Source organism: Tripterygium wilfordii, chromosome 7 (assembly GCF_013401445.1).
Source record: "Tripterygium wilfordii isolate XIE 37 chromosome 7, ASM1340144v1, whole genome shotgun sequence".
Taxonomy (NCBI): domain Eukaryota; kingdom Viridiplantae; phylum Streptophyta; class Magnoliopsida; order Celastrales; family Celastraceae; genus Tripterygium; species Tripterygium wilfordii.
In genome coordinates this window covers 765,026-791,917 of record NC_052238.1, presented here as the reverse complement: position 1 = coordinate 791,917, position 26,892 = coordinate 765,026, and the positions used below count along the sequence as shown (strand labels likewise).

The window sequence follows — 26,892 nt, the reverse complement described above, 5'->3', positions numbered from 1 at the left end:
ATTGTTTATTACTTGTCTTCATATAAATTTTTCAACTCCATACAGGAGTCTTATGGTCCTGCAACATCACCTAGTTATCTTTGTGATTAATTTGATTTTCATTTCAGACAACAAAGAATATATATCATTGGGTTCGTAGAATTGATTGGAACACAAAATATGCAGCAGAGCCCCAACTCCCTATTTGTAATGGCGTAAAAGTGATCGATTGTTCCCACGTTTGCCAATATAGTTGATTTCAAAGGGTTTTCTTTTTTTTTTTTTAACAATTTATAAGCTGATAAACTCTACGGGATGGGCCTAATGAACATAAAGTCTGGACCTTCAGGTACACTATTGAGTGACGATCCAACTCCCACTCAAAAAAGCTATAGCCCAACTGCTATATAAAAGAACCCTGTCATCAGTAGGCCCGTATATCAAAAATGACGCCTGACCCAAGTGATAAGGCCCAGTCCAACCCAACACCTAAATCAAAATTCCTAATCCCTAATTACCAGCTCGTTACCTATCTCTTTATTCTGAATCGCAGTGCTCATTATTCCAAATGCTTCTTTTTTTTCTCATTTAAATTTTTTCACGGCAGAGCGCCATCCACTCGACTTTTATGCGAACACGTGCTATGCCTTTTTTCTTTATTGAAAAATAAGGCGGCCTAATTGGGAAAAAATGCTTAATCGTCAAAGAAAAGTCAAGGCGCGATGGTTTTTCTTCTCTATGATCTGCTCCGTCTTGAATCATTTTGGAGCGAGCAATCGAGGCAAACTCAGAGAGAGAAATGGCCGGAAATAGCGTCGATCGTAGATGGTCTCTTCAAGGAATGACTGCTCTTGTCACCGGTGGTAGCAGTGGAATCGGGTTCTTCCTTCTCTACACGCTTTTTAAAATTTTTCCCTTTTGTTCATGCGTCCTCAATTCTTCGATTTAACTTTGTTGATTTCCGTTGCCATTTGTTTAATTAAGCAATCCGAACTGTTAATTACCAGGCTCATGCTTCCAATTCTTTATATAGCTTTGTTGATTTACCTTGATATTTGTTTAATTAAGCAATCCAAATTGTTAATTTCCAGGCTTGCAGTAGTGGAGGAATTGGCAGGACTGGGAGCAACAGTGCACACATGCTCTTTGAATGAATCCAAGCTAATTGAACGCTTGCGTCATTGGGAAAGCAAGGGTTTCCGAGTCACTGGTTCTTGCTGTGACTTAACATCTCGAACCCAAAGAGAAGAGCTAATGGCCACTGTCTCCTCTCAGTTCAATGGAAAACTCAACATTCTTGTGAGTCTCACCCACTACAGATTTATTTTTTCAGATGATCCAGTGGTTAATCGCCTTTATTATGTATTCATTCATCTCTCACCAGAATTATAAATTGATGCACGGATCATTGAATATTCATAACGCTGAAATAGACTTTATAAAATTGTCTTATCTAGACTAGCAATGGTGGATCCTTCTACCACTGGGCTTGAATTTTTTTCCTCCTATCTTTGTGGTTCTAGATAAACAATGTGGGTACGGGATTAGGAAAGCCGACTACAGAGTTCACAGCCGATGATTTCTCTTTTCTAATGAGCACCAATGTCGAATCTGGTTTTCACTTGTCCCAACTTGCCCATCCTCTTTTGAAAAATTCAGGAGCAGGAAGCATTGTTTTCACCGCCTCTGTTGCTGGTGTCGTGTCACTGAGTGTTGGGTCGATATATGCATTGACCAAAGGTGGGTATTCTCTTTTAAATTTTTGTTTCTTTATCTGTGTTGGAACACAATGGGTTGATTAATTGAACGTTTGGGCCTTAAATTCTATAATCTTTTCTGTATGATACTATAATCTCTATTTCCACAGGAGCCTTAATCCAACTTACAAAGAATTTCGCATGCGAGTGGGCAAAAGACAATATAAGGGTTAATGCTGTTGCGCCCTGGTTCATCAAGACGGAGCTTACCAAACTTGTAATTTCATTTTCCATTTCTGATATATGTATAATACACACATAGATAATGGGTTGTGCCTTAGCTGCGAATATGTATAACTTGATCTTCCTGGACGTGTTGCTTTTTTTAGGACTTTGAAGACAAAAAGTTTTTGGAGGCTGTTAACTCTCGAACTCCTATGGGGCGCACTGGAGAGCCAAAGGAGGTGTCTTCTCTAGTGGCGTTCCTATGCATGCCTGCAGCGTCATACATAACTGGACAAACTGTTTGCGTCGATGGTGGTATGACAGTGAATGGCTTCTCATTTCCGTGAAAGATCATTTCACTGGTATCAAAAAACCTTCAAACCTATTTCCTTCTCAAGACTTCATGTTTAATTCTAGTGACAACTGAACTGGATATGCATTGTGGTATTTTGCACCTCGTTTATTAATGTTGTAACACAACAAAATTAGGATAAACTTATGTACCTTGCAAGCGTTGTTGAAATCACTTGTCAATGGTGATTTCTTCTCTTTCTGAAGACAACTAAGAATTCCGAACCAGATATCCATGGTGGTATGTGATGCTTAAAGCTTCCTTTCCACGCTTTACTTTCTGAATTGCACTTTGTATCACAGATGTTACTATCAAGATTCGCATAAGTCAGTTTTTTCTTATCTCTTCCAGTATTTGGCTTGGCAGAGCCAAAGGAGGTCTTTTTCTAGGTGGCGTTCATGTCTCTGCCCGAAACGGGCGTGTGTGAGTGAAAACGGAGCCGAGCTTTCCCTAATCCAAAACACATCAGTAGCTTTGCTAGAGTCCAAACCAAAATGAAAAAGGAAAATAGATCGATAGATCGAAAATTCGAAACTAATGATGCTCTTAATGTCAATTGTCTATAAAGGGGGAATTTATACCAACTCTTTTAATGGACTTAGCTGCGTACTGCAGAGCCCACTCAAAGCCCATTCATGGTCTCAACTGCCGCATCATATTGTTGCCCAGATCAGGCTTCCAACATACGCTTAATCCAAATTATATTCCAACTTACAAACAATCATCGCGTCCGAGATCCGACGTTTGAGTTTGTGCAGGAAAAGGAGATACCAACCGACAAGACCCTTTGTCTCAAATAAGATCTAAATTACTCCCTTGGACAATCCGCTAAATTTTGCGGCAAATTCCAATTTCTAACGTGATTTTTTGAGATTTACCGATGAATTGTTTATAAGAGTTGCGACAGCTTGAAGGGCGTTTTCCTCTACCTCCCACTGACCCATATCTGGTTTATAAGGAAAATGGACGTTTGACCAATTCATGTTTATCTACCTCTACCTTGTCTTAAAGAATGAGTCCCAGCTCCTCTGGGCAGCCTACAAATCTCTCTCTCTGTCTCTCTTTCAGACATATTGACAAACACATGGAGGGTCTGATACCTTTCATCTACAAAGTCATAGTTCAGTACAGAGCTGCTGGGCAATCAACCATGGAAAGTTCCTGGTTTGATGGATTACAGAATGCACCGTATGCTAGACTTCCAGGCGATTCGGGACGCTTCAGTCCATCGATGTACCAACTTTCTGCCGTAGCTCATTCTACGACCTCCCATGTCTTGGCAACTACAGGAATCAAATCTCCTATTCGTCCTCCTCCTACAACTCGGTACCAATTGTCATCCTAAAAGCCAGCGGGTACTCTGCTAAACTGAGTGAAACAACAATATTTGACACAACTTTTATCTGGTAATTAAGTGTGACTTTGAAAGGGAAGTAAATTGTGTATAAAAGTTCATATAGTAAGATTGTTACAACCAATAATCTGCTTATGCCAAAATGGCATCACACTCTCATGTTTCTGCGTGAGCGGATGTGATGGTCTAAGTTTAGGCTCATGTCAACCATCTAAAGGGCAAATTTCGTTCTCGGTTAAAAAGAAAAATCATGTGCTTGACAACTTAACACGGTAGCAATTGAATAAATGTGTTGTAATCAGAATCCAGGCCTTCTATTTGGGATTGAAAATGATACCTTACTGTAGGAATCAGTACTCCAGTACATAATGATCTACAATATCATTATTAAACACACTCCAATACATTAAACAGATCGATTTTTAGACACCGAGCCTTGCCAAGCTTACAGTATTCCTCATATTTCCATCAATCAAATTAACAACGAAACTACTTTTTGATCAGTACCTTTGATATATCACTGTATCAAATACCTCCATTGACTAGCAATTGAGTACCTAAAAAGCATATACATTAACAGCCATCGCCTCCGCCACCACCGTGAGAACTACCACAACCTGCACTTCCTTCCATGGAAGACACATGCGCTGCTGTTGCGGTCATTGCCACTGCAGCTGCCATGCCAGCATCATTGTTGACAGATCCATGATGGCTACCTTCAGCACCCACAACTCCATGATATCCTCCACTTCTACCACTACTTGTACGCAAATTCCGAGAGGATGATCCTTTTCTTGAGATTTTCTCTGATTCTCCTTTCATTTTATCTTTTGGTTGAATGCCTGGGAGGCAGCCAAGCATACTCCTCCACTTCATAGCTCGATCAAGTGACCAAGTATAAAGTATTATCAGGTTTCTTGCCCAACTCTACTATAGGCAAGCTTCAATTATTAACACCAGTTGCTTAGTTAATAAGAATTCTTGACAAAAGACGCTGAAGGAAACTTTTCGATCCCCTTTTGTCTTCCCCTTCCTTCTACTGTTTGATTTATGCTCTATAACTTTTTCACCAACCAATGCAATTTTAACCAATTAATCCATGTGCAAGCGATAAATGACAGATCCTTCTACATGTGATTAGCTCGCTAATTGACAGGATGCCAGCAAAATCATATTGTGCATTATGTGAAGGCATATATCACCTTCAATCAAGCTGAATTGGTTGACCTTTGTGGCTTGCTCCACATGCACTGTACGTGGTTGCTGTATAAACTTTAAAGAAGGGGGAATTAGTTCATCCGCTATAATGGGCCCAAAGGCCCAAAGTTTGGGTGGACTGTATCCAATATGATTTCAACTTTTTTAAGACCTTATGACCCATGTATGCCCACAATGGGCGCAAAGGTCCAAACTGCTGGTTATCGTCTACGTTGAGTAGTCGACGCGTTCGGGCAATGCTCAAATAGAAAATCCCATACAGAAGATTGACGGTCGAAGAGGGAAAGCATCCCCTGCAGTTTTGAATCTTCTCATTGCCATGGACGGGCATCATGCGTCTCTCGGCCGACGAACGGTACTAAATCTGATGTTTCCGTTTGGTTTTTGCGAGTTGATTTTTTTCGTTATGTTGCGTTAATTTAATTTTACATTTAACTTTATTTTCGGACTGCAGTTGGAGGACATTCGTCAAAAGAGAGCAGCACAGAAACTGAGCAAAACTTCTTCCGGACCCGATCTGAGCACAGCTTCTAGCACTAATGGTTTCTCTTTCGATTTTTTTTAATCTATTTGGAATATTTTTTGTTGAATCCGATTCGGTTGCTTATCAATTCAATCCTGAACAGATGTCCCGGTGATTAGGAAATCGGAGAGCGGAAATCGACTCTCTGAGGTGAGGGCTCAGCTCGTTCTTCGGAATCGCTTGCTTTTTCGTAGAATTTTTAATTTGTTGCTTGAATTATTAATTTATATACAAATACGAGAAAAACTGTGTTATGTTTGGGATTTATGTTGAATTAGCTTTATGCGGAGGGCGAACTTGATCAAGTAACAGTTTTATTCGTTTAAGAGAATCAATTTCTTGTTAATATTAATTATGGTTCTGATTTGCATTGAAGAATTCCTTCCAATCTTCATTGACTGTAAATAATTGCAAACTTCCGCTACTTTTTATGGACTCATCTTTTCATATGTATTTTGTGTGGCTGAATCAACATTCTCATACTGTTTACTTGCTGGTGCAGACAGACGTGAGTGGTTTAGTATCTCAGCTACAAGAGTTGCAGAAGAAGAACTCGGATTTGGTAGAAAAGAACAAGATATTATCTTTAAAGGTGTAATCATATTCTTATCTGCTTTGTATTGAGAGCTAGGTTACATAGAAGATCTCTGTGTAATGTCAATGGGGCTTTAGTTTATTTTTCTCTCCTTTTGCAGCTTCAGACAAAGGAGGTTGAGAATGAAACGCTGCAGAAAAGCTTGAATGATTTGGTAAGTGAAGTAACTACTCTCTGTAATTTGAATATTCTTGTGTGGTTTACAGAAATGAATTTTTGAAAATGTTCATCCTGCAGACACCAGTTATTTATGATATTTGTGTTGGTTTCTTTTGCTGAAACTATGATCCTTATGAAAAATGCATTTGTTGGTTTCTTTTGCAAAAACTTTTCTGTCAGCTCTATTGCGTTTTTTGGTTGTATCGATATAACAAGCATGAGCTCAAAGGATTTGTATTCAGTATTCACCCATGCGATGCCTTGATATAATAAAATTACTTTTGCGTGATTTGATGGTTTATTATATGACAATATAACCTTGGGTCTGAAATCCCATTAGATACTTGCATGTGTTAACATGATCTGGATGTTTATGTGAAATGCATGGGATTTCCTAGTTTATCCTTTTAGTTCGGTTCTGCCTATTTCCTTTCATATATTTGTATTTTTCGGGGTAAACTGCAGGAGCAGAACACTGTGCCATCTTTGAGAAAAGCCCTCAAGGATGTAGCTATGGAGAAAGATGCAGCAGTTGTTGCACGGGTACTCGCGACTTGTATGATTTTTTTTTTGGGTATTGCATATTGGTTGATGTTACTTTCTTCCCCATGTTTCACTTATAAAGTCTGATGTTTTTGTGTAGGAGGACCTCTCAGCCCAGCTACGCACACTTAAGAGACGCCTGAAGGAAGCTGAAGATGAACAATACAGAGTATGCAACCTAAATTCTGTATTTGATAGGTGATTGTAGTTCATTTTTCTTTTCTTACTTAGTTTGTTGCAATAGGCAGAGGAAGATGCAGCAGCCCTGAGAGCAGAACTAAATTCTATGCAGCAACAAGCAATGAGTGGCCCCCATGGTGGAATAGCCTCTGTTGGGACTTCACAAGAGCAAATACAAAACTTGGAAAAAGAGATAGCTAGTTTTAAATCTGAATTGCAGGTTGGAATGCTGTTGTCATTTTATGTTTTCCTGCTCTTCAGTGTTCACTTGTAAGTGTCTCATGGTGATTGGAAACATGCAGCAAGAATCGCTACAAAGACAGCAAGAGCGACAAAGATTAGCGGAGGAGCAAACTCGGTGTGCCATCCTCATGTCTGAAAAGCAAGAGCTAGAGCAGAAACTGGCAGCTACAATCAAAAAGGCCTCGGGTATGGGGTCCATAAGTATTCACAAACTGGTTTTAGAATTTTAGCATCATTATTGGTATCGTTCCTGATGAATTGTATTGGTTTCACTACACTACTTAATGTGAATCCTGTCTTCCCATGTAAGATAATGTAGACACAATAGTTAGGAGGATGAATAGTAGATGTAATAAGAAAGGGATTCCATTCGTGGATCAGTTTAAAGTAATGGTCAAGCAAGCTAGTAAGTCAAAGTATCAGATGGACATAAGAGTATCAGTAGCATCACAAATTATTCAAAAGGAAATTTGACGAGCTTATTCATACCCCAACATTTGAAGGTACTATAATGCTTTTGAAAGGAAGGAGAAGATAGTTATGAAATCTCAAGAGTCTTGGCTGATGCCTAGTCATTCCGAGATTCTGTCCTAGTGTCTTTATGAAACCTGATCTAGATTTATTCCCATTCCTATCTCCTCCAACTTAAATATAGTGTAAAACCATTTGTGCAATCTTGGAGTTGCACTGAAGAACAGAAAAATCAATTTAACTTTTCAGTTGACATGACCATATTTTCACAACGAGATGTGAATTGGAGTGGATTGTAATTGGAGCAAATCCCAGTCTTATGAAACCTGCTTTGAAATTGTTGGGGGGCATCTTTTTTTCCCTAGTCTTGAGGCTGAACCATTTCCAGTTACTGTTAAGACGTGTTTCTGATTCTAATACATCCCATGGACTTAGTTAGTTCATGTGTTTTGATGTTGTGTTTTTCAAACTCACGTACCTTTGTTTGCATGTTGCAGAAGATGCCTCAGAAAAAGTGACTCACAAGGCCTTTTCAATGGTAAGGAAATGTCTTTGTTGTATAATTTTTCTCATGATAATTGCAAATGTGTTACAGACGTACAGTTTGGAACTCTTTTAGCTTCTATCTATTTATCTACTTTGGTCATATCTAGTAAGTTCTCTGTTTATTTTGAAGTACAAGATGATACTATTAAGGGGCATCTAGTAGGTTCTTAATAAATGCTGTCTGGTTTTTTACTTTTCCCTTTTATGCTTAGGAGGCAGGACTAAGATGATTGTTCCACCTGGCCTATAAGCATTTGAGGGTGACCATATCGTAGCATTGATTATCTGTTTCCTGACTTCTTTTTGTGATCCTTGACTAGTTTCCTTTCTTGTTGTAGTCCATAAGTAGTTCCGTTCTTGTTAGTACTTCATTGATTCATTCCATGCTAATGCATGGAGATGAATGGAATGAATTAGTGCCTTATTTTTTCTTGTTTGATTCTTATATTTTGTTTTGCAGGAAGACAAGGAGAAGCTTGAGAAGCAGTTGCATGATATGGCTGTAGCAGTGGAGAGATTGGAAAATACCAGACAAAAACTTTTAATGGAGGTACAATGTTTTTCTATATTTTCTATATGGATATGAGTGGCATAGAACCTAATTTGCCATATTAAGGCCAAGTGATGCAATGACTTTGACAGATTGATAACCAATCCTCAGAGATAGAGAAGCTCTTTGAGGAAAATTCTTATCTTTCAACTTCATATGAAGAGGCAATGGCCATAGCAAAACGTTGGGAGAATCAGGTAGCAGTCTTAACTTTTCTCTCTTTCTTGCTGGTGCCCTAATCTTGTCCATTTAGTTTAGTACCATAGTTCATTGTTATTAGTGCATTAAAGCCTCTATGGACTATGGTTGTGTAATTGAACTAATAGGCTTTGACCTCTTTTGGTCGGTATATGTTGCTTAGTCCCGCCTTCTTGCCTCTTGGAAATGTTATGTTGGCTAAAATCTGTGGAGTTTGACATTTTTTTTAAGGGTAGTCTATATTTCACCAAATCGGTAACATGACTAACACGGAACTTCACAGGTGAAAGATTGTCTTAAGCAAAATGAAGAACTCCATGTGGTTCTGGATAAGCTGAGAACAGAACAGACTAGTTTAATCTCTTCAAATGATAGGGGCATCCTGGAAGGCACAGCAGAGCCTCAGAGAGATGGGGCAAATGAGCCTGTCTCACAGGCATACACGACTGAAATCCTTGTTCTTAAGGTTAGTCTCAATGATGGGAGGTTCTGTTTCCTCTAGAACATGCTGACCGTGGACTAATAATGTTTGGATGTCCAGACTGAAATTGTCTTCTAAGCTTCATATTTTGGCATCTATTTGTAAAATTCAAATAAAGTATCTAAAACAATGTTCCTAGTTCTGGAGTTTTTCCCCTAATTGTTGTTGGTTATTTGAAGGGCCAACTTGGACGTGAACAGAGCAGAGCAGAAGTACTATCAGCAGAGGTCTTGCAGCTTTCGGTGCAACTGCAACAAGCCATGCAAGCTTACAATGGTCTCGCACGCCTGTAAGTCTTTGGTAGTTAACTCCTCGTGTACTCCCCTCCCTCCACTCACCCCCGTGAAAAAGTTGTTCCTTGATATTTTCCCCCTTTTATTGGGCCAAGGGACTTGCTTTCATCTAATGCTTTTTTTCACGAAAAATGAAAATTTTCAGATACAAACCAGTGCTGCGGAGCTTTGAGAGTAGTCTCATCAAAATGAAACAAGATGGCTCTATGGCTGTGCGGTAAACGTGGATAATCTCCAGTCAAATTTTCAACAATTCTTGCGTGAAAACCTAGTGGCAATATGTTATGTTGGAAGTAGGAAATCTCCTCACAAACTCAGATAATACGGGGTTTCCAAATTGTGTATTGGATATTGAATTGTTTAAAAAGCAACTCTTGAGTAGCTTCAATTGTGAAATCCGTCCTTACATCCATGTAATTTTTTTTGAACGATAAAACCTTTGTCACTAGCTTTACAGAGAATATATGATCATTTGTCATCTACAATGTTACACTTAAATTGTATATCTTTGCAAACATTAACAGTGAGAGCTAGGGTTCCAGCTCTGTGAGAGATGAGCAAGGGGCAGTAAATAGAATGCTTGCCGTGTTCAAGCTATGACACTAATCATACTGCGTTCTCGTCAGAAAAAGGATGATCTGCATTATGGTGCAAATCTCAAACTGGTAGAACTCAGTATTACAACTTTTTATCACCATCAAATTTAACCCTATCCAGTTACATGTGAAGGTTTCTTGTCAGGGACGATGAGGAGTGCTTTACCGCAAGCATGAGAACGGGCTTAGATGCCATCAGAACCATTTATCCTTGCCTTTCTTACAAACACAACATATATAATAAAAATGGTAAAAACCAACTTCTACCAACTTTTTACGGGTTCACTTCTCGCGCAGAGCACAAAAATTGCAAATATGATATGAGCAAAGTAAATTGAAATAAGAATCAGCGACTTATAAGTAATAGCAATGGTAAAAGAACCAACTTCTTATGGGTCACCTTTCACACAGAGTGCACATACAATTGCAAATATGAAATGAGCAAAGTAAATTGGAACAAGAATTCTCTCTCGCAGACTTCATATGAAAAAGAACATGTGTTGTATTGTACATTTATGAAAGTTCTTGGATTATGATGAGAATCTCATAAATACTATTATTAGATAATAAATGACAAATGTAACAAAATGAGCAGTGCACATAGTTACCAGTAATCCCCACATGAACAAACTCCATTAGTGAAATGATGAAAGCGGTTCGCATCTCGAACCAGAATCTCTTTGCTCGTGAACTTGGAGACAAACTTGGTAAATGAATGGCAGTCTTCACATAACCTCAGGTTCTTGGTAATCCGAATTGGTTCCCCATGACTGGTATTGATGAGTCCAAACGCAACAGCTAGTTTTTCACTATGACCCAATACAATCCGCTCCTTCTCTTCTGCATCAAGGTCGTAAAGCACAACTTTTGTCTGCGGAACATAACCTTTCTCCTTCATTTCTTTTGATAGTTTTACCACCAAAGCATGGAGCTGCTCCTTCTGTGGAGAAGACTCATCAACAGTTAAAAATGAATAGATTTTCCTTCTAACTTCAATCCAACTCTGACCAGGGACCTTTTGAAGCCCTCGAGCTTCTAAGAGCTTCTTCACTCTTTTCACCTCGTCCCACATACCTGCTTCTGCATAGACATCGGCAAGGAGGACATAATTCCCAGCATTTGCGGGCTCAAGTTTGAATAGCCTATTGCTTGCCATCTCTGCAAGCTCAACATTGCAATGTATCCTACATGATCCAAGCAGAGAAGCCCAAACCTTAATTCCTGGCTCTATCCGCATATCTTGTATAAGCTTTGCTGCTTCATCCAACCGGTTGGCACGTCCAAGGAGATCTACCATACAAGCATAGTGCTCCACGCTTGGATATATCCCATGTTCTTTACTCATCGAGTCAAACAGCATCTTCCCCTCCTCAACAAGCCCTGCATGGCTACAAGCACCCAAAACACTAACAAATGTAATTGGACTTGGCGAGACTCCATGGTGGATCATTTCTTCAAAAACTTGAATAGCTTCTTTTCCAAACCCATGAATTCCATAACTTGAAATCAAGGAATTCCACGAAACAACATCTCTCCTATCCATCTTATCAAAAACCCATTGCCCCTGCTCAAGCTTACCACATCTTGCATACATTATCACAAGGGCACTTATGAGTGGAAGAATTGAATCAAGCCCCCTCCTAAGAATATATGCATGAATTAGCCTCCCTTGTTCCAAAGCAGCAAGCGCGGCGCAAGCTTGAAGAACGCTAACCATTGTCACCGAATTAGGAATTGAATCGTTGGTTTTAGTCATCATTTCCCTAAACACTCCCAATGCTTCAAAAGGCATCCCATTCTTAGTATAGCACGCTATCATAGCACTCCAAGAAACCACGTTTCTCCTCCCTGACATTTCTCTGAACAGATGATTTGCATAAGACACACAGCCAAACCTTGCGTACATATCCAACAAAGTAGTCATAACATGCACATTTGCCTCATAACCATGTCGCAATATATGCCCATGAATCTCCTTACCCTTCTTCAAAAGAGAAACCGAACAACCGGATACAACACAAGCCTTGAGCACATATGTATACGTGAACCTATCAGATGGAATTCCAATCTTATTCATTCGACGATAAGACTCTAAGCACTCTTCACCCTTGCTTGCCAGCGAAAGCGCTCGAAAGAGGGCATTCCAAACATATATAGTTCGATGGGGAATTTGATCAAACACCTCGCGTGCGTCATCGATGGCGTCCAGTTCCGAATACATATTGATAAGTTTTGTCGCCAAGAACGGATCTTCGTCAAACCCATTATCAAGGAGGTGGTGATGAACGAATTGGCCATCGGAGATAGAGTTCAAGTGGATGCAAGCAAGGATTAGAAGCTCGTAGGTGTGCTGGGTGGGGTAGGGTTCACGAGCCAAGACCTTAATGGCCTGTTTGAGGTTGCCCTGTTTGCATAAGGACTGTATAAACAGGTTATTGTGGTCGGTAGTTTTGATGGCTGCGCTAGAAGTACTGGAGTTGGGGGAGTTCAAAGCAACGGTGCAGTTCTGAGGCTTTAGATGGAGGTGGTTTGGATTGTGGAAGAAAGACGTGTGGGAAGGTGGTTGGGCAGCTTGTGGAGTGTAAAACGCCCTCATTTTGGCGAATCCCACGTTGCTAAATCCTAGCAGAGGCTTTAATGACGTTCATGGATTTGGTTAGGTTTTTTCTCATCATTTATCTTTTATCTTTTATCATCAGAAGGGTTTAAGAGGGATTTGTTTTGACTTTTGAGTCGCTTGACTTCGAGAGTCCAAATTAACACTAGATTGTCTCAACTCTGATTTGGTTAGTTTTTTTCTCATCTTTATCATCAGAAGGGTTTAAGAGGGATTTGTTTTGACTTTTGAGTCGTTGGACTCCGAGAGTCCAAATTAACACTAGATTGTCTCAACTCCTGTAACACCTATGCCAATTCCCATAAGATTGCTGAGAAGGGGTTCGATAGAGGTCTTTCTTAGAATCTTGTGTTGAATCACCTGAACGAAAGAGCTACCAAGGTCGATAGTGTTTAAATGGGTATTCGAAGGCAGGGTTTGTTGATTTTGGACTTCTTCAGAGATCTTCTAAATGGGCCTGGGCTGGAGGATACCTAGGAGTGGGGGAGAAGGTGGCGAGTCCTTCTGAGATGGTGGGTTTTGTAGTGGGCTTTTGGAGGGGTGGAGTATGACCACAATGAGAAAGTGGTGATATTTTTTTTTTTTTTTTTTTTGTATGGGGATAGTGGTGCTTTTAAATGTGGGTGGAGTATGACCACCAAATGAGGGTGGTGGCCTGGTGGTGGTGGGTACTTATAAGTAGATGGTGCTTTGACGGGTGGGCTTTAGGATGCTGGGGTATAACCACCATGAGACGGTGGTAGGAGAGGGTGATTCTTTTGTAGGTGGACTCTTGGAATATGAGGGTGGTTATACCCCTCAACGACACCGATGAAGTCCACATCTTCCTCAAAAGTATAGACAGGCGGCCTCACAATTCCCAGGTTAACAAAACAGTTAAATGAAGCATGCTCTTAGCCAAAAGAGGTGCACAAACCTGCATATGTATAATGGCACACCTGTATGTATTGCTGCCCTGACGGAGTCAGGAGCTAAATCCAAAACGAAAAGAAAACATCTAAAATCAAATATTGACATTGCAAGTCTGGTTAATGCGAGATTGGAGAGTCATCCATATTGTAGATGGGCATTCATCACCATAATTTTGCAGACACAACTTTAATTATAAAAAAAGAAACTCCGTGGCCTGTCTCGATGCCCATAAGAACAGTCAGCTCCAAACCAAGTCGGAATGTTGATCTTCTAAAACAAAATAATGTCTTAAAATAAGTTGAAACTATTGAAAACATTACAAATACAGGTATGGGAAACTCTGAATCTTGAGGAGCTTTCAAGCGAGTGCTTTCACTCAGCTTGCACTTGAAAGAGCTTCAACACCACCACAGCTTTATCTTCAATGGTTTCCTTTAGATCACAAATGGAAAGAAGCTTGTAAAAAAGTTTTTCAACTTAAATGGAACATATAAGAATTGAAAGAAACAACAGAATTTTCAACAACATCCAAACTAGTTTAGACAGTTTCATAGATAGATGGTTCGATTGCCTTAAATCATGGAGTCTTTCTTTCTCAGGGAATGTTTTTGATCTTATGAAATTTTCCTCTCTGCAATTCTCCTGGGTTGCACCTCCTTGGTGCCTTAATAAAAAATTTCCATTAAAAAAAAAAAAAAAACTTAAATGGAACATAAAAACATTTTTGAAAAAAAATGAATGATCATAAAAATACATGAAGCAGTGCAGTAACAGCATATTGGGAGTTGATATCGTGAGCCAATAAATATGAGATGTAACCAAAACCTATATCAGAATGTTTCCTCCGGTGGCATGGAAGAAGCAAAAAATGATTGATTCCCAAAGGATTTTACAAGGACCCCAACCCAAGGTATATTGTGAGCATAGCTTAGTAGTCATATAACCGGATTAAATGGCAGTAGTAGACTAGCAATGACAATGATAATAATAATCCCATCTATTGAGACCACATAACCCACTGGCAACACGAAACCAGGTTGATTTTACCACACCAAAATATGTTTTTTTGAATGGTCTACACCAAAATATGTTGTAGCAATTGATTACATCATCTAGTGGACTGGTCAGGTAAAAGTAGGAAGTGCAGGGCGGTGGCAATGCTGATACAATGATAGTGATGAAATCTATGGAACTAATGATGGATGAGATGTTGGACCAGTCAGGTAGGCAGTAGGTTATAGAGATAGAGACAAGTAACTGTGAGTGTACACCAGGTTGCATTATTCACAATGGTCAGTCGATGGCAAAGCAATTGCCTGTTGCTCCAGGAAGGGATGATTGGAGATATAACACATTTGTTGGTCAGAAACGGCAAGGACATATGGCAGTAGCCACGTTGGTGCCAACAATGGAGGCCAATTTAATTATACCAGCCAATTCTGAACAGTTCATGAAGCATATATAATATATGATATATATGAAAGATAGAGGAACAAAACAACACAGATAATTACCAAATTGCCAGTATAACTCCCATTAAAAGCAACAAAAAGGCATTTGTTTCACACTATCCTTTGTACATCCAAATGCATTCCTTTCTCAAGATCAATGACTCTAACCAAATGACCAAATCAAGCTACCTAAAACTGTCCAAGCCAAATTCAATTTGTAACTCAAGTCCCTAATTTTGACACTTCCACTCTCGAATCAAAAATCTATCTCGATTGCTACCAAAATCCAAGTTCAAGCAGCTTCAATGAAGGAAAAGGAATTCCAAAAGACATAATGGAACTTAATAAAAAGCTCAAATCAACAGAAAAAGAGTAAGCAAAACCCACCACATATAAAGATAGAAGTGTATCAACCTTTCCAAAACAATCAGAAGTTAAAAAAATTGATTACATAATTTCTGTCATCCGAAAAGAGAAATTTAATCAAGAAGTCAATACCAGCATGAAACTTACATTGGCAATCGCGACAATCCATATAGGGATCATCGTATCTTTTTTCATGTGAATTTGAACTTTTTATCTGCAGGCTTAAGAATCTGGAAAGAGCACATTAGGCTTTCATCAACGCTCATCATTGCACCGGCGTTATCAAATTCACCACAGTAGTTTGGGGCAGAAAATATAGTAACAAGCTGTCTGTCGGCAAAGAATTCATATCCATCCTCTACAACCTGGAAGGTGAGCACCATGGTTCACATCGTGAATCAAAAAGAAAAATGAACAACGAAGCAAGCATAACTAACCTGATGGGCACGGCAAACAAGGTCCATATCATTCTTCATTAAAAAATCAGACACCCTATCTGGCCCAAATGTGTATGAGACTCCCCGGTCGTTCATTCCCCAACCTTTGATTTCCCTAGCAGGATCCGACCAAAGTAAATCACAAAGCAAACCGGAATCGGGAACATCAGTTGGGCGAGATAAGTTCCTAATTTGATCCAAATTTTCTAAGTCTGGGGAAAGGCCTCCATGCATGCACAGTATTTTCTCATCTATTAGTGCAGCCACAGGAAGACAGTTGAAACAATCAGTAAAGGTTTTCCAAAGTCTTACATTGAACCGGCGCTTACATTCATCATAAAATCCATAAATCCGATTAATGGAAGCACATTCATGGTTTCCTCTAAGAAGGAAGAAGTTCTCAGGGTATTTGATTTTATAAGCAAGCAGAAGGCATATTGTTTCCAAACTTTGCTTGCCACGGTCCACATAGTCCCCTAAGAACAAATAATTGGCTTGGGGAGGAAATCCCCCATATTCAAAGAGCCTCAAAAGATCAGAATACTGCCCATGAATGTCACCTACCCAAAAAAGAGGAAAAAAACCACTAAGATCAATATAAACACTTGGAAGGGTAGTGATATAAAAGAAATATACAGCTACTGAATAATACTAACATGACATAACCTAAATCTACAAATAGACTCAGGTTCTCCACATAGAATGGCCCTCACCACCTCTTTCTTCCCCAAGACAGTTACATAATCTTCTCAAAGCCTCGTTGTATCCAACTATCACCCTATGCCATACATTTTCCATCTCAACTCTAGAATTATTTCTTCTCATTTAAACGACAAGATGATAAAAGCACGAACTTTTAAAACCCAAATAATATGGATAACAAACACCCAATCAAACCTCCCTCATTGCCAACCAGTCGCAAAATCAAATTCTACACAGAAAAATAAACTGACCCAGAACCAATATATAATCAATAAAATCCTTAAAAGCCCTAAATTTCATATCTATCACTCTAACCCTGAGCAATAAAAATCCACCAATACGCACAAATAAAAAAGAAAAAAAAATATCACAAAAAAAAGAGGCGTAAATCAAAGCGTACCACAGATCTTTATTGGGGCTTCAAGCTCAAGAAGATTGGGTTGTTGAAGGAATATCTCTCTGGATGCAGTGCAGAGCTGGCGGATCTCACCCTCCATGAGCTGAACCTGCTTCCCCGACCTCCCGAGCCTGTGCTCCAATAATCTTCGGATAATATCGTCCAATACTGCAGGATCCATGGCAGCTGGCGGCTGCCCTTGTTGCGCCATCTTAAACCGAAACCCCAAAAGACGAAATCTTTTCTCAAATCTGTCCAACCAGTTATTCAAAGACCACAACTTCAAGAAGCTTGCTGTGGATTTCGAATTGGGTTTGTGGGTTCGGACTTAGGTGGATGAGACTTGAGAGACGATGCGAGTAGGTCTTTTTCTTTTTTTCTTAAAACTATTATTTTTTTTCTTTTTTTTCCGTGTATGATTCTGGGCCTATGGCAAGGGACTCTGGGATCCACAAATCTTGAATTTATCGTACTGCGGCCGGCTCATGGCTACCGGATAGTTCTGCAAGATTTTAAATGGGCTAGGCCAGTTTATGGTTTCGTTTCTTTTCTGGAATACTACATCTGGGCCTCTACAACCAGGCAATGCTTGGCAGGCCCAACAGAAGGCCTCCGCAGTCAGCATGGACCCCCCCAACCTCAACCTCAAAGGCTCAAATATGTATTGGAGTTCTGGATCGCACAAACAATCATGTAGGAACTTGATGGGCCCAGCTTAGCAGGCCCACAAGAAGGTCCACCCAGTGTCATTTTTGTTTCACGTTTTTAACCCTCCATTTCTGCAATCTCGTAGGACTAGGAGGCCATTAATCGATACTCTTCTCTCGCAGTAAAATCACCAAATCGAAATCACAAGAAAATGAGAAAAGAAGACACAGTGAAGCTAATCAGCTCCGAGGGCTTCGAGTTTGTCATCGACAAGGAGGCTGCCATGGTCTCCCAAACCATACGTAACATGCTCACCTCTCCAGGTCTGTCTTGCGTTTTTGGGGTTTCGAGTTCAATTTGCCTGATGAATTGTCTGATTCTAGGCTTGATTAGTATAATTTCATTTAAATTTATGTTAAAGATTTATAATTTTATTGGGCGTTGGGCCAGGGAGTTTCGCGGAGACGCAGCACGGCGAAGTTAGGTTCCCCGAGATAAGCACCACCATTCTTGAGAAGATCTGCAAGTATTTCTATTGGTCTCTTCAATATGCCAGGTACTGGTTCTTGACACCTTATTCATACGTGTGTTTATATATATTTTTGCATATATTTCACGAATCCCTTCCATATCGAAGTTTGTTAGCATTGATCATTGATATCAAGTTTGTTGAATTGTGTTTTTCAATGGATGTGGGAAGTTGTGACTATATATTAGATGGTCGAACTGATATGAAGGGAATAGTTAAAATGATTCTGCTGTGTCAAATGTATAAAATTAGGATTATCCTGATGTTTTGTATGAGTTATTCCCCTAAATTAAATATATGATTGCTAATTTATTATTGTCAGTTTGTACCAATCGAATGTCTAAGTTCTTCACAATTTATGATGGAGGGAGATATTTGTTTGAAGTACTTTGCGATAGGTCCTCAAAAGGTTTTGTCTGATAATGAATCATCCTATTATATAGATATGTTGCTAATATGCATTGTAACAGTTAACGATTGTTGAGCATTTCAAGTTGATCCTGGTTGTCAAAATATGTTGATAGGTGTAAAGTGTAATCACTCTGTCTTTTATTAAGAAAAAAAGGATGTAATAAAAGGTGGCCTGTGATAGTACTTTTCCACGAATATGAAAAGGACCTCTCTGGTAGACTATGGGTGGACATAGTCACTCATCTTGGAAGATGGTGAAGCATGGGTTTTGAGTGAGATAAAAGAGCATGTGGCTCACATGCAAAAGGAGTGTGTTTGATGTGGAAGATAATCACTTGCAAATGCAACATACGTACACGAGACTCCTGGATGGCAATCTCGCTAAGATAGATTTGCCATCACAAAACATAAAGCCATTTTTCTGCTACAAAATCAAGTGTTTTTGTGAAATTATGCAATGCAGATTCTTAGATAATATCATCATATAATTGAATTTATTTGGAGCCATTATTTTCTTTTGCCATACCTTTTTTAGTCTCTTCTCATCCAGTGCCTTTGTCTCATGGGATGCCTTTGGTCTCATAATGCAATGACTTCTATTTTGACATCTGAACTCTTGAGGAATGCACTTGTCTGAATCCCCTATGTTACTTAGTCATTGTGGTGTATATTTTTCACTATCTGACTAGGCGTGTAAATAATTCTGAGCTGATTGGCTTGGTTTTTCAACTTGCGGAAACATAAGTGGGAGCAAAGAATTCGGGACGAGTGGGGAGCCTTATACTTTGTGTGACGTTATGCATGTCAACATTATGGCCTGTTAATCACACCATATTACATGGAGAGTGTTACGATCCAATGATTAAAAATTCTTTGCTTCAGCAAAGGGAAAGTTGTTTTATCTGCACCACTAGTATCTTCCTTTTATCTATACTTGTTGACTATGGCAATTAGCTCCCAGTATTTGCTGATATTCATCCAAACGTAAATTGAAACTTTGAAATTTCTTGATTTTTATCACACTATTATCATGAATCTATAATTTTCCCAGTGGAAAGGAGACGGACTTCCACATTGAACCTGAAATCAGCCTGGAGCTGATGATGGCTGCTAATTATCTCCATACTTAAACCAAAAAAAATTATGCTTCTTGGGTGTCTGACAAAGTAAGTCTTCTGCCTCTTAACTGTTTCCCAAAGTACAACAAATATTAGCTGTAAATTGTGTCATACATTTACTTATTTATTTATAAATTTACTCTGGTTTTAGCATCCTTGTTTTGGGTTTATTTACAGGGTTTCATAACGATGTTCTTGTCGCCCGAGAAAAATAAGAACTTGCTATGCAGCTGGATTTTACTGTTATCCTGTAAAGCGGTGGTTGTTTTAATCCTTGTTTGGACTTGTTAACCAAGCAAAATGAAGTGCATCTACCAAATGATGTAAATTTAGTGTTGTAGGCTAATGAATTTACTTAATGTACTGGAGCATCGTTACAGTATTAGTCTGCTAATTTGAATTTTTTATGAATGTTGTATGATTTCTGTATGTCTGGATTGTAATTGGTAACTGGTGATAGTTGATGTGGATATGTACTTTACGGTTCATTTGGGGGAGATCAATCAAAGACTTGGCAAGACATCAGTGCGTAGCACATACTTGTAGTGTCTTCCCAATGTCAAGTACTGATTTGTCGATGATTCGTGGATCTGTAGTGCTTGCTGCAACAGTGAGCATCCACAGCGCCGCACTTGACACTGATCCTCGTGCAGGGCCATAGTTGGCAGCAGAGTTTGAGGTATGTATTCCTTTCTCCAATTCGCTATAGTATCTTTTTCCTTTTTGTCAAATGCCAATGCATGGTATCCATTTATTGAAATCGTTATAAGCAATAGCATCTTCAAAAGCAGCCAAGATTGCCATATTAGGACACACTGATGCAGGGTAGGCTTTGTATATGGCAATCCTTGCTGAGGGAACTCCTCTTGTTGGTACCTTGTGCTTGTGAGCGTAGCGGCAAATCCATTGAAACTCCTACTATAAGTTGAAGCCAACGGATTTTCTGTTGACCTGCAAATTAAGGCAAACAAGACATAGATTTAAGGTAATTAAGCCTGAAGAGGATAGACTCATCGGTGAAAAGGCAAGAAATTAATCTTAAAAATACATGTACGCACAATATGAACCGGAGACATTGAGGAATGTATACCTTCCTCGATGCCTTGAACCACTTGTTGAAGCAAACTCGGACAAATCCTATTGGGCTCACTGAAACCTAGCCCGTAAGGAGGAATTTCAGTCCTTGAATCACTTGTTGAAGCAAACTAGGACAAATCCTATTGGGCTGATTAAAACCCAGCCCATAATGAGGAATTTCAGGCCTAATTAAAATAATGTTATTGGGCTTCTCAACCTAAACCTTTATAACACGTACTGGTGAAACTGTGAAAGAGGATTGTACTTTGCTTCACAAATGACCCCATCCTGATGGATAGGAGGTCCGCAAGTAGTTTAAAATTCAATGGTTTGTGATGTGGGTCACATCATATCATTTTTATTTTTTTTAACTTATGTGATTTTTTTCTCTATCATTAAATGTGAATTGTAGATTCTAAAAAAATTGTAGAACCTCCAAATCCCATCATGACATCTATCAAGCCACAAATGCTTTCAGATTTGAAGGTAACAAATCTTTTAATTAAGAGATAGAAAATCTACTGTTTTCTTTCAATACCTGTACGGAAGAGGAATAATTTTATGGGAAACGTTGTGTCCTTGTAATGTGACCCTCCCTCCTACTTACCATAATTCAGTACTTCCGATTTGGTCTTCCAACTAATATGGAAGAAAAATAAAATCTCATAAATGGTCCTAATTCTGTGCATGTTTGACAGGGATTCCTAACATGTTTTTAATTTCAAATGGCAGTGAATTGAATCTGATATGTATTTAATTCTGGGTTCATTCACACATATTTTACTCTGTGAGATATGTATATATATATCTCCTTCTGATCATTCAACACACAGTACTTTTCACATCATAACAATGGCTAAGCAAGAATATACATGGTCTAATATTCTTCTCTTCATCGTTTTCATACTCAGTGCGAGTCTCTCGTCCAGTGCAACTCATGAGGAAGATAGGAAGGCAAGTATATATTTAGTTTTTTGTTTAACAAAGTTTCAGATCGTGAATTCTAACATGGCTTTTGATTAATATATAAGATCATAAAAGAATTATGGATGTTGATTTTGCAGGTTCATATTGTGTACATGGGGTCCCTAAGCAAGGTGGATTATGCACCATCCGCTCACCATCTCAGTTTGCTACAACTAGTCGCTCAGGGCAGGTAGTAGTAAAGTCTTTGATTGAATATTACTTGTAGATTTTTTCAATAAATGTGTCTTGTAACATGCCTTCAATATCCCCCGTCTCTCTCTCTCTGTGTTTTCAGTTCTGCAGAAAATTTGTTGGTTAGAAGTTACAGAAAGAGTTTCAATGGATTTGCTGCCAAGCTCACTAGTCTTGAAGCAGAGAAGTTAGCTGGTAGGAAATACAATTGTTAATTAATTATATATAGACTCTATATAGCCATTTGAATGAGGAGATATTTTTTATGGATTGCAAGGCTGTAAGTTTCAATTGAAAATTGTGATATGCAGGCATGAAGGGGATTGTGTCAGTTTTTCCGAGTAAAGAACTCAAACTTCATACAACAAGATCTTGGGACTTTATGGGTATGCCAGAAACAGCAAAGCGAAATCCTGTGATTGAGAGTGATGTTGTTGTTGGAGTTATCGACACTGGAATATGGCCCGAATCTCCGAGCTTTAGCGATGAAGGTTTCAGTCCTGCTCCCAAGAAGTGGAAGGGTGTTTGTAATGGCGGCGCAAACTTTACATGCAATAAGTAACACATCCATCTTCACTAAACTGTTTTGCTTTCTAGTGCTAATTGAGACAATAAGATGAATTATATATGAACATCTTAATGTGTGTGTGTTTTTTTTTTATCAGGAAAATCATTGGAGCTCGATTTTATTTGGAGGACTCTGCAAGGGATAATGTAGGGCATGGATCCCACACTGCCTCGACAGCGGCTGGTAATGTAGTAAAGGATGTTAGTTTTTATGGATTAGGAAAAGGTATTGGGAGAGGAGGGGTTCCATCGGCGAGGATATCGACATACAAAGTTTGTTCTGAAACCGCCTGCGCTACAGAAGATATCTTGGCTGCTTTTGATGATGCTATTGCCAGTGGAGTTGATCTCCTAACGGTTTCATTGGGAGGCAGTGCAGTTACATTTGACGTGGATGCAATTGCAATTGGCGCTTTTCATGCTATGGAGAAAGGAATACTTACAGTAAACTCCGCAGGAAATAACGGCCCCGATGCAGCGACAGTTGCAAGTGTAGCACCATGGTTACTCAGTGTCGCAGCAAGCGGTACAGATCGTCGATACGTCGACAAAGTTGTTCTTGGGAATGGAAAAACATTGACCGTATGTATCGCGATTAATACTCTAATTTAGCTCTAACATTGCTAGATTTTTATCGCCTATTCATTCTAACACTCAGTTACAAACATGCAGGGTTATTCAATTAATTCATTCTCCCTAAATGGAACAATGTTTCCACTCGTAAATGACGGAAATGCACTAGTGAAAGGAAAGATTGTGCTCTGCGGGGATTTTTATTGTCTTGGTAATTCTCAAAGTTCAGTCGCAGCTGGGGCAATTGTTTCTGCTACGGTGCTTGACGTTTCCTACGTCGTACCATTTCCAGCACTAGCGTTGAGCAGAAGCAACTTTGATATAATCGACGCCTACATGAACTCTACAAAGTACTATTTTTTTTCTTCATCTGTTTTCCCTACCTGATTAGTTTTTAGTTCTTTCTTTACTTAATAATATCAATGAATGCTTTCATCTTGTTTTGCAGGAAACCTCAAGCAACAATCTCGATAGGTCAGACTATCAAGGACTCGAATGCACCAGTCGTTGTTTCGTTCTCCTCTCGTGGACCAAATGTCATCGCTGCTGATATCATGAAGGTCTATATTTCTATTATATACTTATGTTCCTTTTTTTTTTCTGTGATTTAATTAGTTAATTTCTGATCTAAGATTGTAATCGCAATGTAGCCTGATGTAACTGCACCCGGGGTAGAAATATTAGCAGCATATTCTCCAGTTGCTCCGGTCTCAAGTATCGCTGACGACAAAAGGAGTGCTAAATACAACATATTATCCGGAACCTCCATGTCTTGCCCTCATGTTGCTGGGGTAGCTGCATATGTAAAAACGTTTCGACCAGATTGGTCTCCTTCCGCTATCAAATCTGCTATAATGACCACTGGTAATCATATACGTATACTAATACTAGTCTTTATACATATTATAACAGTTAACTAGATCTTCTTAATGAACCATTGCATTCTTACTTTGTCTACAGCTTGGCCAATGAATGCTACCAAAAACAAGGAAGCTGAATTCGCTTATGGATCCGGACATGTTGATCCAGTAAAAGCTCTTAATCCTGGGCTTGTGTATGAATCACTCAAGGAAGATTATATAACATTCTTATGCAGCATGAACTACACTGAGGATCGAATCAAACTCATTTCAGGAGATAACAGCACTTGCAGCAAGAAAGCATCATCACCCAGAGATCTAAATTACCCCTCTATGACAGCACATATTGATCCAAATGTACGTAAATCTTTTACAGTTGAGTTTCACAGGGTGGTTACAAATGTGGGCCCTGCAAACTCTACTTACAAAGCCCAAGTGTTGAAAAATCCGAAGCTGGATATCAAGGTTGTCCCTCAAGTACTCTCCTTCAAGTCCTTGAACCAGAAGATGGCTTTCACTGTTACTGTTTCTGGTGGAGGTCTAGCAGATGGAACTATATTTTCTTCATCGTTAGTATGGTCTGATGGTGTTCATAGCGTCAGAAGCCCAATTGTTGTGCATACATATTCGCAGTATTATTGATCTTATGCCAACAAATGTTCTTTGATTAATGTCTTCTGTATTTTGATGAGAATATTATGCTGAATACTAGTAAGATTTATGTTCCTTGGACAAATTTAGCCCAAGCCCATTAAATTTACTACTATGCAGGCCCAAATATTGCAAATTCAAACAAAATCTAGGCCCATCAGTGCCCAATCTAAATGACTGGAGCCCAAGTAAAGTTGAGCTTGAAAATGTTTCTGGCCCATTTTTGGTAACATTTCGCTGTCATGACACATGTGAATGTCGCTTACAACACCATCTTCTTGCACCGGACTACCAACCTGGCACTGAAATGTATTTTTAAAGTTCTAAATCTTTTTATAAATACATGGATTTTAACATTGTGAATATAATTAGGTATTAAAAAAAATTAAATTCATGAAAAATACTATTGAATATGAAATTATAAAAAAAATAAATTTGTTTCTATTATTTTTAAGATGAATTCAAAATCTAACGCTTAAAAACAATTCCATTTTACATTATGAATTTTCTTTAAAAATTATAAAAAAAAAAAATGATGCACCTACTGCATGGGAGCCATCGCATGGTGCACCGGATCTCATCACCTCCAATCCGACATTGCTACCCCACTTACGGAGAGAGAATCCCATACCCATAAAGATGAAAAGTAAAGCTGCAAAAACAAGCTTGAAGAGTTGAAAGGATAATAGATCCAAAGAAAAAGGAGCAATCATATATGCATTTCGTTCTAGTCCATGGAGCTGGGCATGGAGCCTGGTGCTGGTACAAGATCCGGTGTCTCATGGAAGCATCCGGCTATAAGGTCACATGCCTTGACCTTAAGAGCGCCGGAGTTGACCTTGCCGATCGCAACTATGTCTCCACTTTTGATGAGTATAATCAACCTCTAACCAATTTCATCTCAAATTTGCCTCAAAACCATAAGGTAAGTCTCTCTCTCTCTCTTTAAATTAATTTATAAAATTAGGTGATTGGAGTTGGTGAAAGTTTTCTAACAGCTAAATTTTCTTTTACTAGGTTTGCTTGGTAGCACACAATGCATCAGGTGCGAACATAACTGACGCCATGTACAGATTTCCCGAGAAAATTCATGTGGCCATTTATATTGCAGCTAACATGTGGAAACATGGGTCTCCTGGTGTTGATGTCAAACTTGTAAGTTTAGAGTAGTCTTATGGTCTTAAAGTGTTTTTTATTCCAATTTAATTTCCAAATACTATTTTTTATGTAGATTTTCCAAACGATGAGATGAAGACGGACGAGAGGATTTCATATGTGATGCCAACGATTTGTGTGTCCATCTCAGCATATTTGTAATAGTTAAACACTCTGATTTTTTGTTTTTATCTTTTGCCTCTCTATACCATGGTCACAATGCGTGGTTATTGGTTAATGACTGAGGGATTTGGGGGCTCCACAATTCCCTAGAGTCTACAATTCATATCTAATGGTGAAGAAAAAGTCTTATAAATTTTAAAAATGAAAAAACAAAAATGGGGTGTGATGTGGCACATCTCAAGCCATTGGATTCCAATTGTAGACTCTACAATTTGAAACTAATTGCGGAGCCCCCTAATCCCTGACTGAGTTCCAATTATTAAAATAAAAAAGGAAAAATTTGGTGCTATTTTTATTTTTCATTTATGCAATTAATTAGTCATAAATGTGGAATAACAGAAACAACCCCAAAGAGATATATATGAGTTCGAATATGCATTTGGTCCTGATCAACCTCCAACCAGTGTCAAAGTAAACGAGAAGCTTCGTCACAAACTTCTCTACTCTATTGAGTCCGAAGGAGGTTAGTATATATTGGAGTCTTCCTTCCTCTTTCCTAGTTCTTTTACTCGATAAGATTTCAGCCTAGCTAATGGGGATATATATATATATATATACTACTGTCAGGACTACATGCTGGCTACAATGCTGCTGAAACCAACACCAGCCGGGGCACGGAAATATCTGGACGGTCCAGGTGATGGCAGCGTGCCACCACGTGTTTTCATCAAGACAGTCCATGATCAAATGGCAATTCCTGAAAATCAAGATGCAATGATAGAAAGCTGGCCACCATCTAACGTGTATGAAGTGGAGAGTGATCACAGCCCTTTCTTCTCCACCCCATTTGCTCTCTTTAGCCTTCTAGTTAAGGCAGCCACTTAGTTAGTGTCCACGTCTTTATGATTTTCTCCATCAATCCACTTTATAATTAATT

At 39.0% G+C, this 26,892-nt stretch overlaps 7 protein-coding genes across 8 annotated transcripts; 5 read left to right on the top strand and 2 right to left on the bottom strand.

Moving 5' to 3' along the window:
- The first annotated feature begins 671 nt into the window (after window positions 1–671).
- LOC120001920 (tropinone reductase homolog At2g29340-like) lies at window positions 672–2,528 on the top strand. Its single transcript, XM_038850444.1, has 5 exons — window positions 672–858; window positions 1,071–1,278; window positions 1,503–1,719; window positions 1,847–1,953; window positions 2,066–2,528. Exons 1-5 carry the CDS (start codon window positions 779–781, stop codon window positions 2,246–2,248), a joined length of 795 nt encoding a protein of 264 aa, XP_038706372.1. The 5' UTR covers window positions 672–778; the 3' UTR covers window positions 2,249–2,528.
- A 2,483-nt stretch (window positions 2,529–5,011) lies between these two features.
- LOC120001914 (uveal autoantigen with coiled-coil domains and ankyrin repeats) lies at window positions 5,012–10,085 on the top strand. 2 transcript variants are annotated; one of them, XM_038850438.1, is made up of 15 exons: window positions 5,012–5,180; window positions 5,280–5,367; window positions 5,452–5,498; window positions 5,851–5,856; window positions 6,044–6,097; window positions 6,568–6,645; window positions 6,746–6,814; window positions 6,890–7,045; window positions 7,128–7,254; window positions 8,037–8,077; window positions 8,546–8,635; window positions 8,728–8,832; window positions 9,117–9,299; window positions 9,494–9,603; window positions 9,753–10,085. In XM_038850438.1, the coding sequence occupies exons 1-15, from the start codon at window positions 5,145–5,147 to the stop codon at window positions 9,826–9,828; spliced, it is 1,266 nt and encodes a 421-aa protein (XP_038706366.1). In that variant the 5' UTR covers window positions 5,012–5,144; the 3' UTR covers window positions 9,829–10,085. The 2 variants fall into 2 exon arrangements, with proteins under 2 accessions (XP_038706366.1, XP_038706365.1); XM_038850437.1 differs by having other exon boundaries at window positions 5,013–5,180; window positions 5,851–5,940.
- Window positions 10,086–10,558: 473 nt separating this feature from the next.
- LOC120001911 (pentatricopeptide repeat-containing protein At3g46790, chloroplastic) lies at window positions 10,559–12,912 on the bottom strand. Its single transcript, XM_038850434.1, has one exon. It carries the CDS (start codon window positions 12,797–12,799, stop codon window positions 10,808–10,810), a length of 1,992 nt encoding a protein of 663 aa, XP_038706362.1. The 5' UTR covers window positions 12,800–12,912; the 3' UTR covers window positions 10,559–10,807.
- A 958-nt stretch (window positions 12,913–13,870) lies between these two features.
- Window positions 13,871–17,452, bottom strand: LOC120002785 (serine/threonine-protein phosphatase PP1 isozyme 2). Its single transcript, XM_038851602.1, has 4 exons — window positions 17,089–17,452; window positions 15,987–16,546; window positions 15,697–15,914; window positions 13,871–14,164 (listed from the first exon to the last, which is right to left on the bottom strand). Exons 1-3 carry the CDS (start codon window positions 17,294–17,296, stop codon window positions 15,741–15,743), a joined length of 942 nt encoding a protein of 313 aa, XP_038707530.1. The 5' UTR covers window positions 17,297–17,452; the 3' UTR covers window positions 13,871–14,164; window positions 15,697–15,740.
- Window positions 17,453–17,865: 413 nt separating this feature from the next.
- LOC120001673 (elongin-C) lies at window positions 17,866–20,328 on the top strand. Its single transcript, XM_038850093.1, has 4 exons — window positions 17,866–18,056; window positions 18,184–18,289; window positions 19,725–19,839; window positions 19,969–20,328. The coding sequence occupies exons 1-3, from the start codon at window positions 17,945–17,947 to the stop codon at window positions 19,801–19,803; spliced, it is 297 nt and encodes a 98-aa protein (XP_038706021.1). The 5' UTR covers window positions 17,866–17,944; the 3' UTR covers window positions 19,804–19,839; window positions 19,969–20,328.
- A 1,589-nt stretch (window positions 20,329–21,917) lies between these two features.
- On the top strand, window positions 21,918–24,725 carry LOC120001672 (subtilisin-like protease SBT4.6). The gene is made up of 8 exons (XM_038850092.1): window positions 21,918–22,024; window positions 22,130–22,221; window positions 22,338–22,584; window positions 22,692–23,175; window positions 23,266–23,516; window positions 23,615–23,726; window positions 23,817–24,030; window positions 24,127–24,725. Exons 1-8 carry the CDS (start codon window positions 21,918–21,920, stop codon window positions 24,666–24,668), a joined length of 2,049 nt encoding a protein of 682 aa, XP_038706020.1. The 3' UTR covers window positions 24,669–24,725.
- A 529-nt stretch (window positions 24,726–25,254) lies between these two features.
- LOC120001986 (methylesterase 17-like) lies at window positions 25,255–26,840 on the top strand. The gene is made up of 4 exons (XM_038850517.1): window positions 25,255–25,602; window positions 25,695–25,832; window positions 26,355–26,478; window positions 26,623–26,840. Exons 1-4 carry the CDS (start codon window positions 25,393–25,395, stop codon window positions 26,838–26,840), a joined length of 690 nt encoding a protein of 229 aa, XP_038706445.1. The 5' UTR covers window positions 25,255–25,392.
- Window positions 26,841–26,892: the final 52 nt, after the last annotated feature.